Source organism: Martes martes (assembly GCF_963455335.1).
Source record: "Martes martes genome assembly, chromosome: 8".
NCBI classification, from domain to species: Eukaryota; Metazoa; Chordata; class Mammalia; order Carnivora; family Mustelidae; genus Martes; species Martes martes.
The window spans coordinates 81,160,333-81,173,009 of NC_137895.1; the positions used below are offsets into that span (position 1 = coordinate 81,160,333).

General features: G+C 39.5%; 1 protein-coding gene across 1 annotated transcript in view; it reads left to right on the forward strand.

Moving 5' to 3' along the window:
* ANO6 (anoctamin 6) overlaps positions 1–12,677 on the forward strand; it is a 187,635-nt gene that overhangs the window by 96,655 nt on the left and 78,303 nt on the right. Inside the window, exon 3 of the mRNA XM_080810038.1 lies at positions 11,139–11,267. Coding sequence (XP_080666164.1) covers positions 11,139–11,267 — 129 coding nt within the window. The remainder of the gene's footprint in view (positions 1–11,138; positions 11,268–12,677) is intronic.

Genomic DNA, 12,677 nt, shown 5'->3' on the forward strand with positions numbered 1-12,677 from the left:
AGAGTAACGGGAACTTTCTGTCAGGAAGGCCTCATGAGAGAAGAATGGAGTTCCACCTTGAAGTGGAACTAAGTTTTGGGTAGGTGGGAAGGAGAAGGGAAAGAGACTTTAGGAGGGGATGTCACGTAAGTAAAGGAGTAGAGGCGGGAAGCATAGTGATGTAGCCAAAATACTGGTGAGAAAAGATGGTTGAGTTGGGGGGTTAGGAATGGGGAGTGATAATAAAATATAGGATATATTTTATCCTATATTTGATAGGAAATATATAGCTAGCTATGGGACATATCTATATGTATAATTGATATATATATATATATAAATTGATATGTATATTTAGGATATCTATGACAAATGAGATTATGAAGGATCTTGAATACCCACTGGAAATATTTACACTTTTTCCAGAGGTCATTGGGAGTAACTGAAGGTTTTCGAATCCTGCAACTTGAACATATTGGTTTAGGACCATCCATTTGGTAGAAGTGTATAAGGTAAATTTGACAAACAGGGCAACTGGATGCAAGGAGACTGATTGGAATATTAATAGTAATCTAGTTTGTAAGGGTCAAGAATGCAACCTAGAAAGCTGGCAATAGATGGAACAGGGTAAAATGTAGACTAATTGCTTCAAAGGTAGAAGCAATATGAGAACTAAAGAAGAAGAAGTCAGAGGTTACGGGCATATTGTATTTTATAACCTCAATTCCTTGCCAAGGACATTATTAGGGAAATGGACAAAAACTGTGTGTTTCTATATAAGGTCTCACATGAGACCTTTCCCTCCTGCCCAAATCAGAATGCTTCCTTTCATTCTGATAATAAGAACTGATCATTGAACACATTTCCTTTTCACCCTGCTGCCAGGAGGCTTTGTGCCAAGTGTCATGTTAAAATCACAACAGTTACAGTTGTCCCAGCAGTTAGTACATATTCTTCCTTCTACTTTCTCTGGCCCTGATTCTCTCTATTTACAATTCATTAATCTTATTATTTTCATTCTATTTGATGCCAGATTCCATAAGACCACTTTTGAAAGAGGTGGCAGTGGGAGAGTCTTTTAAGGGTTCCTGGTACCAGTTCCAAGTACCAGTGAAGGGGGTGTGTTCCCCATTCCGCCATACACTAAGCAGTTCTCAGATACCAGTTGGGTATCAGAGAATTCAAGTCAATTCTGACACTGTCTACCAGGAGATGGCATCAGATTCCAAAGGTTAAGGACTCAGTCCTACAAAATTGCTTTCCACTCCCCAGTTGAGATGGACCCAGGCTGTTACCGGGGCTTCTACCAAGTGACTACAGATTGGAGGTTCCAACAACCTTTTTTCTAGGTTCAATCAATTTGCTGGAGCAGCTCACAGAACTCAGGGTAACATTTACTTATATTTACCAGTTTATTGAAGGACATGAATCAACAGCCAGATAAAGAGATATGTGGGGTAAGGTATGGGGAAAGAGCTTGGGGCTTCCATGTCTTCTCCAGGCCTGCCCCTCTCCCTGTGTCCCCATGTGTTCACCAACCCAGAAAGCTCTGCAAACCCAGTCCATTTGGTTTTTATGGAAGCTTCATTGCATAGCCATGATTGGCTAAGTCATTGGCTAATTCAAACTCCAACCCTTTTCCCCTCCCTGGAGGTGATGGAGGGCACTGGCATTTTCAGCCCTCTAATTACATGGTTGGTCCTCCTGGCAGCCAGTCCCACACCCTTGGGAAGACACCCATTTCACCTTTATGTCTCTGAAGCATCTTCAGGACATATAGATGGAGACCAAATAGATCTGAGAAAGAGATTTTGGTCATCTGAATAGCAAAATATAAAATACATATTTCTGATAAATCAGTATATCACAGGGAGAATATAGTGTCATGATAATATCTTAACCCTTCACGTATTTTGTTCACTCACAGGATAAGGCACTCTACATCGGTCACATTTTACTCAGAATCTTAAGAAAACTAAAGACTCTGATGTCCAAAACCAAAGCACCAATATTAAATTTCAAAGAAATGCGATAAATTCCATGAATCTGGTTGTCCAATTCAAAGCAAATGAGAAACAGCAAATAAGAGTGTAATGAAATACCTATTAAAAACAGGTAAAGTGATACCAGAAGAAATGACTTCATAATCTGAGTAATGGCAGAGAGAAAAAGCAAGAAGCAGGTGCAAATTCCTAGTGACTGTGGAGTATGTAAATGCACCCACCACAGCTGGTCGTTAACAAAGAAAACTGTTACGCATTAGAGAAAACCAAGAACTCACAGTTCTTGAGCTTTTACCATGTTCCAGGCGCTGTGCTATTGCTATTCATGTATCATTGTTCTTAATCTTCACAATAACCATGCATTTCTTTCTTTGATTTCCACCTTTTCACAGATGAATAAATAGTTTTAAAGAAATAAAATATATACATAAAGGCATACTGCTTTGTATGTAGCAGAGTTGTGTTTTGAAATCGGCTCAGCTGGATAACAAAGCCCATGTTCTGTTGGGGGTCTGTTCATTTTTACCTCCATCATAACAATAATAACAATAATAATAGCAGCTAAGTGATGTTCAATAACCTCTTAAAAGATATAAAAAATATTGTATACTGTATTTAAGAAAATTTAGAGTATAAAAAGGTTAAAGTGACCTTTATTAATTGGTATAAGGTTTATCTAAAAATGTTTCATCAGAGCAGTTTGCTTCTTGGAAATTCCCAACAATTGGCAGGAAGAGGATTTTGTGAAGTGTTATTTTTTTATTTATAGTCCGTTTCAAACATTTCTGTGCCATGGTTTTAAATTAGTCCTTTTTTTTTTTTTAATTTTATTTTGGAAACATCTATGCATCCTCGTTTTCATACCACAAAGAACAGCCATTCCTGTAAACTGCTTGTGAGTTAAGGGAGAGAAGGTAATATTTATATAAAACATTAACCAACTGATAGGTGTTGTCGTATTGCTTTGCTTTGCTGGGCACTAGGTGCTCTGATTTCTTTTTCTTCCTCCTGCTTTGAGTGAGATTGTAAACACCAGTTCTCAGAGAAGTAGTCTGAGAAGATTATGGCCCATGGATACATGGGACATAACAGTCTTTGAGGGAGTGAGTGTTGATGACAGAACTCTTGTGTTGCAAACTCTGAGCAGCTGAAAAGCTAAAAATAACCCAGGGCAGTTCTTAGATGAGAAACAGCAACATTCTGTAAAAGATGAAGAGCCTCTGGGAGTGACGGATTGTAACTTTAAGGGAGCCTGGGAAGAGGAGTTGGACAGGAGCCTAGGAAAGAGCTTGACTTGTTGCCTTGGTTACACCCCCAGTGCTACCTTCTTCCATATCATCTGCAGTTTGACAGTCTGAATAACCAGTTTGAAACCCTGTTTTCTGTTCATTCTAAGATTATAATCACCTTCTATGAGGTAGGATTTTCTTTCAAAAGCATAAAATTTCAGGGACTCGTAATCCAGGTCACATGTGACTTAGGTGACTGGGAAAAGGAAATGGTTCACAGCCATGGATTTGGTGAATGAGAACTACCAGTGAATACTTCTGAGTCATAACCAGTTAGTTTTCTGAGAACTGAAACTAGATATGTGAAAGCCACTTGAAATATGGTTGACTGAGAGGAATTGGAGGGTAGGTGGAGGGGAACCCTGTAGTTACAAAGTCACAGGAAAACCATTAAGACTGATGATCTTAAAGTTGTGGACAGAATATTGTGAAAGCCCATTAAATCATTAAGGATCTGGTCCAAATATTCTTTTGGTTCTAATGGATTCCAGAATATAAGATTAGGAGTTATTTCTTAAAGGTCCAAAAAGTGTAATTAGGACAACCATCTTGCCTAGGTGGGAAACCTTTAGAACATTTTTCCTCAAGAGGTAGTACAAACTGAAAATTCTAATAGATTCAAAACATGTTTAAGAATGTTAAATCCATAATGTGTTATGAAAGCAAAAGCAGGACACCTTGGGGATATTGAAACCTTAAGAGGTCAGCCTCCGGGAGGATAATCATTGCCTCTCAGAACTACCGTCTTATACCACTTGACTTGTTTTATCACATCTATCACTTTATCTTTCCACAGGTTTTATTGGGAATATTTACAGCTTAATCTCACCCACATTTCACCAGTGTTACCATTATCGGATGTGAACTGTGCAAACCAGTGATGGCTGCTTCTGGAAAAGCATGAAAACAACCGCTATAGGCATTTTCACACTTTTGTCTTTTTCTTTGTGATTTTTCTTATTCCTCCTCTTTTCTGCAGATCACCATTAAGGAACACTAACCAGAGGTTTTAAAATGGTTGGAAAATGTATGGAAAAACAGGAGAGAGAAAAAATATATATAGCTATGCCACTGAAAATCCCAATCCTAGCTCTTAACCACGGGGTTAAGGAAAGGGTTCCAACAGAGCCCCTGCCCTGGGAGAAGCCTCCTATGAGCATCTCTGCAAATTTTCTGAAAGCCTGTTATCTACTCTAGTTACGTAACTCCTTTTAAGGAAGTTTTACTTTAAAAAGGTCATTAAAAGTTCTATTTTCATATTTCCTCAAGCTTGGTTCAGAAATTTGAAGAATATATAAAGTCATGTGAGAACTTCATTTGATGAAACTACTGTTTCCTTGGCATGGGCTGGAGGGGAATATTTAACAGTAATTATGCCTAAGGCATTATGCCTTTATACTCACCCAGCATCTGAAATGTGATGTTCTAATAATAGAACTCCAGAGTTTATTTTAACACAAGCAAAAGAAAACAAAGGCAAAATGCATAAACCAAATCAGCAACCCATTGGCATGTGCATGTTCCCTTGTGGGTATAACCAAAAAAAAAACCAGAAGCGGCAGCGACATTTTCATGACACAATCTAATGACCATTTATAAGTGAACTGTATCTATCCCTGTTGAGAAAGAACTAAAACCCATAAGTTCAGCTATTTGGGAACTAGTTAGAGCCAATTACCAATGCCTGCAACAAAAATCACTTATGGACTAAATAAGTATTAAGTTATAAATTTTTTTTTCGGCAATTTTTGAGTCAAAACATATAACTGCTACTTGGTAGTTACAGAGGTGGCATATAAACTATAATGGAAAGTATGTCAACTTGGGGCAAGGATCTCTAAAACTGGTATAGCACGTTCCAATTCAGTGTCTGAATTTCGGAAAACATGTCTACATCGTTGAACCCACAACTGATGGACCATACCCTAAAATATTTCTCCCTTTTCCTTTTGAGACTTACTTGGTAATTTTATGGGCCCCTTCTATATTACCATTTACCCACTTGCCCCATTTTCCTGTATGGTCTTTAGGATCTCATCAGTGAAACTCAAGAGAATCTACTGAATAGGGATTAAATAATAATATAATTCAGTTAGGTCAAGAATAGTAATTGGCATTTCACAAAAGTAATAATTCAGTTGGACAGTACCCATAAAAATGTTGGCACCCTCTAATTAAAAAGTGCAAATGAGAAAAAGATATTTTGACGATCATGGGGAAAGTGAAAATAACTGAAATCTGGTGAGGGTGGAAAAGGCATTTTCATACTCTGCTGGTGCAAGTATTCATTTATCATAAATATTACAATGACAGTTTAGTGACCTATATGTCAAAAGCTTCTGGAAAGGCTGTGCCACTTAAAATCTTCTAGAATTAAGCCCAAGGAAATAGTCATTAAACACGTGCACAGATACACATATACAAGGATGCTCATTGCATCAGTGTTTATAAAGGCAGCAAATTGAAAACAATTTATGTGTTCATCAGCAGAGGAAATGTTTATATTGTAGTGATTAAATATGACACAGAGCTTTAGATCAAGCTAGAAAATGTCTGTGAGAGATGTTTATAAAACAGCATGTAGGGTATAGTACCGTTTTGGTTAGTGTGTGCGCACGCATGAAAACCTGAAAGGATCTACTCCAAAATATTAAGCTCAGCTCAGCTCTGGGAGTTGGGATTACAAATGATTTCTGTTTATTCCTTTTTACTCTTCCGTATCTTTAGAATTTTTTAAATTGAGTATATATTACTTTTATCATCAGGGGAGAAAAGGTAATTTTTTTTCCTAAGAAAAAAGCAAACCGAGCTTGTGCTATATGCAAGGCTCAGCAGAGAACTCACGGTGAACAAGATGTGGCCACTGGCCTTCAGAAGTTAATAGCGTGGTTAACAGACTGGGAAAGGAGACTGGCATGTACAAATATTCTGGGTCGGTCTTGAGTACACCTGGATCATTACAGCATCACCATCAAGGGATCTTTGTGGAACATTCTGACATGCTTGACTCTAAAACAAACCAGAGTCCTTATTCTGGATACACCTTCCTCCTGGAACGGACCCTCTTTCTGCTGACTTCCTTCCCTTTAGTGTTCCTGAATGCCTGAGTCCAGTCAAAAACATGCTCGCTCATCCCCTCCAAGACACCAGTTAACTGACCTGACTTCTGGTTTAGCTCTCGTGTGTGTCCACGTATTTCTCCTTATCCCTGTGAACAGGTCACTTCCTCTTTTCCACGCTACTTTCCACAATACCAGTCTTTCTACCTTCGGCATCAAGCCTTCCATACTGGCAGGGCTTGGGCTTGGCATTTTTCTTTCTACTTTGCATTTTCTCACTATTTGTTTTTGCAGACGGAAGAGGAGATCTCATAGAAGGAAAGAGTTTGTCCTGGTTGCTTTTCTCTCTACAGAGTTGTGTAAAGCAAAGAGATTCCACTATTATTTATGCTTTGAATCTCCCGGAATTCTCCTACAGTTAGGGAAAACGCTTCAGAGTATATCTCGTAACTGTATGGCACGTAAATAAATTTCCACTGTGCTCTGTATTTTGGGAGATATAAATATTTACATAAAGGCTTTTGCTTCTGAACTTCGATTTCCCTAGAACTCGCTATGCGCATGGATTCAGGGTTGACTGAAAAATTAGAAGATCCAATATTTTCACTTTAGTTCTCTATGATTAAAGTTGGCTTTTTTTTCTGTTGTGTCCTTCTTGGAGTTAGTTAGCTTTGTTTTACTGGTCTTAAAGATGGCAGAAAGTCACATTTTTTCCATGTTCACATATCAGTTGCTCTTTAGTTGTGTGAGTGTTTTGATACTGTTTATTTTTCATGATGTAATTCCTCAACCATTATTGTTAGGCATTAAATCTTTCTCGCATCCTGCTTCCTATAAAGGAATAAGCTTGGACTACTCTCCAATATCATAGTAAGTGACAGCCCTATCGGGAATAGACTATTTGACAGTTCTGGACATAGAATCAGATATTGCTTGCTGTCCAGGGAAAGTTTCATTCACGCTTACACATGAAAGTTTGAGCAAAAATCCCAATTGGACCACTTTTTATGCAGATCTTGGGCAAATAACTTAAATTCAGCATTTTAAGCTCTAGGAATAGATGCCTCTATTGTGGAATGGGACTTCCAGTCTTGTTTTTGCAGGGTTATTTGAGGACCCAATTTGTGGACACTTGAGAAGGATGAGATTGGACAAATGTTTAGTAGCAAATTATTTCCCAGCCTTGCCAAGTGCTGATAACAGGGATCGCAGGAGGCTGCTTTAGTGAAATGGGCCGCTCACCTAGAACAGAGCAGTGCCACTCACACAGCGGCTCCCCAGCTCCTCTCTTACCCCAGCCCTTCTTTCTCAACCTAGAAGACAGACCTCACCATCATATGACCCTTCATATACCAGCAGCTCCTCTTCAAGAAGGCTAAGGCCTTATTTAAGCCAGAGATTGCTTATGGGAAATTTTCCTACCAAATAATTACTGGAAAATGCTCATCTTCAGACTTGTCTTTCTGTCCAATAGGATATTCTTTCTCAGTCTCTTGTCCTATAGTAAGTACAGAGGTCTTAACTGAATCCTGGGGCGGGACTGGTACCCATCTGTACCCCTTAGCCAATAGCAACATTTTTTTCAAGTTCCTAAATTCACAACTCTAGTTTAAAAGCACTGGGCACAGAATTTTGCTGCTTGCATTTTTTATCCTGATTTGGTTAAGGTGAATCCTGCCCTCTGGGGCTCTTTGGTTGAAGGATCCGCCCCCACAAGTAAAAGAAGGCAAGAAGCCAGCTGAGAGGAGGGAGGCCTGGATAACATCGCTTGCATGGATCACACCAGACCTCCCTTCTTATCCGCTCTCCTCTTCTCCGCAGCCAAGTTCTTACTGCTCAGACCAGCATATCTCCTCTGCATGTCAAGTGTGAAATGTCAAAGGCAATAGCCAAAGACAGAGGTGGTCAGGTCCCCTGTTCCACGGTGGCTGGCCGCACAGGTTTTGACATAATGGCAAATGAATATGGGTTTTTTTTTAACCCCTGCAGCCTTTAACTTAAAGTACAACTTTAGGTCACGTGGCCACCAATGAGTAAATGAATGTTCGATTGGTGGAATCTAGTATCCTCGGGACCGGGGACAGCATTGGGTATTTTTGTGTCCTTTGGGTAATACCTAATAGCGCAATTGCCGGATCCTAGGGTAGCTCTATTTTTAACTTCTTGGAGAACCTCCATACTGTTTTCCAGAGTGGCTGTACCAGCTTGCATTCCCGCCAACAGTATAAGAGAGTGCCCCTTTCTCCACATCCTCGCCAACATCTGTTGTTTCTTGTGCTGTTCATTTTATCTGTTCTGACAGGTGTGAGGGGATATCTCATTGTGGTTTTGATTTGTATTTCCCTGATGATGAATGGCAACAAGCATCTTCTCATTTGTCTGTTGGCCATCCAGAGGTCCTCTTCAGAAAAATGTCTGCTTTCAGGGTTTTTGTGTCTTGTCTTGGTGCCATTTGACTTGGTCAGAAAGTGTAAAGATCAGGTTTTGAGTAGGGACCAAGAAAGGCAGAGAGGTCAGGACTAGACTAATTCATCACTGAACAATTAGTCGTTCTTTAAAGAGGTTTATCAGTATTCATCCTGAGAGATTACTAAAACTTTACTTCATTAAAGCAAAACTTTAAGAGAGGAATTAGTTTTTAATTCTCTGTTATTTCAATGTCCTATTGGGTGAGTTAGGGCTGTAGTAGAATTATTACTGAAAAATCCAGCCTTTAAAAAAAACCCAGTTTTGTTCATAGACCAGTCTTTTTAAATTTAGGCCAGATTTCTTGTTTGTAACCTATTCTTTCCAGCCCTGCTGTTGTTTCCTCCTTCTTCCCAATTGCCTAGTAGGAAATCTTCAGCCGAGAGATGGGAAACCTGGATTTCATAGCAGCAGAAAACTGGCCTCCTTTCCCTGGCATTGCGTTCCAGTAATACCATATCAGAGTTTGACCTAGTTATTTCATACAGACGGCTGATGCCAAGTCACTGAGGCTTTCCTCCAAACAAAGGGCCATGGTCTTCTGTCACCCATGAAAGCTGCCCACTGGCCCCTGTGGCCAAGCAAGGGCCATGCTCGGGAGAGTGCCGGGAGCCACGTGCAGATGTGGTGCTCCTTCCGGGCCTCATTCTTCAGACCTTCACTTCAGTGAGTCCGGCTGGATGCCACCAAAGGCAACAGAACGTGGGCTACAGAGAACAAGTGGCTTTTGCACGCTTTTCAGATGTCTGTAATGGTGACCAGGTTCTTATGACTCTATTCCGCCCCACTCTGCCTCCCCTTTGCCGTTCTGAAGAAATTATTCTTTTCTTTTTTTTTTCCCCTCTACACAAAGTTTTCCTCTAGCAGCCACCCTGGCTGTCACCAATAGTGACATCTTTATTGAAAGGAAGAGACATGGAAGGAGCCCAAAGGACTTTGTGGCTGAAATGAAAAAGACAGGGTTTCAGCATTTTTGTATAGCTTGAAACACTTTTACAGTCGATGGGTGTTAAAGAGCTGAAATTGTAAATAAAAGAATCGATAGTGGCCCCAGCCTGAGGCAAGGATGTGTCTGTTGTCCTGGCCCCACCGTGCTCAGGCTAGGGAAGTCACACTGTTGGTGGTTAGAATCCCTGGTTAAGGATGACTGGTGTGAAGGTGTGTGGAATCAGGTTACACCTGCAGCATATGCTCCACAGGTGAGATAACCTGCTGAGTGGCAGGCGGTGTGACTGCGGGCAAGTAAACCATCACCAGCTCCCTGGTGGAAAAGAAAGGAATGACAAGTATCTTGTATACATTCAGCAAAAGGTCTCTCTTCAAAAGTGTGAAGGAAAGGAAGAAGGGGCGGTGATTTTTGTGTGAATTGATGCTGAAGTCCAGAGAAGAATTAATCGCATTTAGGGATTAAGTGGTTCTACCAAATGACTACAAAATGCCATCCCCCCATGAGTTTTTAATGAAAAAAGTTACAAATTTAGAAATGTTATATATCAGTTAAAAAGTAGTCTGATTCTTCAACAGCAACAGAATTCACATCAGCGTGCCCACAAATTGTGTGAGAAACACAAACCCAAGTCTTTGCTTAGAGCAAATTAAAACAATTCTTTTCAAATCCACATGGTAATGAAGATTGTTTAAACACTGTTAGGTCTGTGTTGCGCCATTATTTCTTTATTTTTAAGCCATAAGGCTTTTAAGCTCTAAACTAAAGACACTTATTTATTATTGTCGCTGGGGTCATTTGTTTGTTTTATTTGCTAGGCAAGGAAGGGTATCTTTTGTAGATTCAGGAACAAATACCAACAACCACTGTAGCTTTTGTGTTTATCAGAGCATCATCTGGTGTATGTTTAATGTTATAAAGTGGTACTTTCTGTGAAGTGGTGAGGTCCTGTGAGAAAGGTTAGAAAATATGGCTTAAGAAGGATGAGATTTTTATGAACGGTGCTTTGTCTTTGATTTTTCTTCTTCCTAAAAGAAGAAGAAACTAAACTTCTCTCCTTCAGATAGGCACCTCTGGTTACTGTCTTTATTTACAAAGTGGCAACTCCTTTGCTGCTCGAGGAGGGAACAATTCTGAGATGATTGTGTTTACACAGGAAATACTGATAAATCCCGTGTGTTTGTAGAATAATCCTAAACTGCTTAATTCAAGGACTTCTTTCACTTAGAAGATGCTATGCTTGCAAAGATCACGGTGACCTTGACCTCTTGGTTAAGCAACTAGCAATGGATTTCTTTTTCTCTATAAACACACTGACGTACCAATTAATACTAGAAAATAAACACTTATAAATGGACACTTAAAAATTACGTTAAAATTTGTTTTCCCCACACAGGAAGAATTTAATGGGAAACCCAACTCCCTTTTTTTTAATGACGGTCAGCGAAGAATTGACTTTGTTCTAGTATATGAAGATGAAAGCAAAAAAGAAACCAATAAAAAGGGTTCAAATGAAAAACAAAGGGTAAGTTTTCTGTGTGTGCTATTCTCCTTTTTATTTCTTATTGTATTGTGAAGTGAAGGAAAGGGCTATTTTTATGTAAGCAATAAAGTGAAACTGATGTTTGAGATATCATGTACCAAACATACCTTTATATCTTCCCTTCTCATCATTCCCTCAAGGCATGTTAACAATTTTGTTGTTGTTGTTGTTGTTGTTTTTGTTCATTTGAAGCCGAAACTTCCTCAGGCTCTTAACCTCAGTGGGTTTCATAGCGGAGGGCAGACTTTCTCCTAAGGAATTGTACTTTCTATCTGTAGAAGAGATTTACATTAAAAGCATACTTGGCTATTTGCTATGAGGTGGGAGAGGAAGCTAATGATTATTAATGATTGCCAGCAGAGTAACAACTAGTATTCAGCATGCTCTCATGGATAGGATGAGCCTCATACATGCATTGTCTCACATCCTTTTCATAATAACCTGTGAGGTACATTCTGTTACGGTACCATTGTAGTTGACAGAAGAGACCCTGAGGTTAAATGATTGCCCAAGATCACCAATTCTAGGATAAGAAATAGTGAAGCCATGGTTCGTGACTTTGTCTTGAATGGAGAACCCGTGCTAGTCACCTCTCCCATTTTCTGTCACTTCCCTTCCTTTTTATCTGTTACCGGTCAAGCTGCTCCTTCATCCCTTTCCTTTTCTTCAGACTCTTCTAAGTCACAAGACTATTTTTAGGTTCAGACAGTAAACCATTTAGTAGGCTAGGGTTATAACAAGTGCCTGGATCTTCTTTACCTGAACTGTATTAAACTGAAACAGGACAGAAAGGAGAGAGCATACATATGTCACTGTTTCCCACTTTGAAAATAACTCCCTCATTTTTTGTTTTGTTTTATTGTTCTTACCTCTGTGCTATTATATACACACAATTTTAATTGTCCCTCTCTGGGCTTTTTCCCTGAAATTCGTCATTCTTTAATCTATTGACTTCTGCCCATTCTTTCAAAACAGCTGATGAAATTTGCTTAAAACGAAGCAATCATGCCTGCTTTGTTTTGTTTGTTTATTTTGGAAGGGGTGACTTTAGAGGTTTGTCTTTGCATGATACCACAGAGTAAACCCAGGCATTGGAACTTGACATTCAAATTCTAATTCTGCTACTCGATGTGGAGTGATTCCAACTGATACAACAGACCAGCCCTGAATTACAGTGGCTTGATACAATAAAAGTTTACTTATTGCTCATGTCCCGGCAGATGTGGAGTCCCTGTTTTAAGCAAGATGAGTTTAGGGGTATTGTGGGGGGAGGGGCGTGCTCTGTCCTTTGCAGTCATCTAGGGACTCAGGCTGACACAGAAGCTTTGCCATATTCAGCAGGTAGTTTCTAAGATCATCCTGGGCATTAACATAACTAAGAGTTTTTTTTTT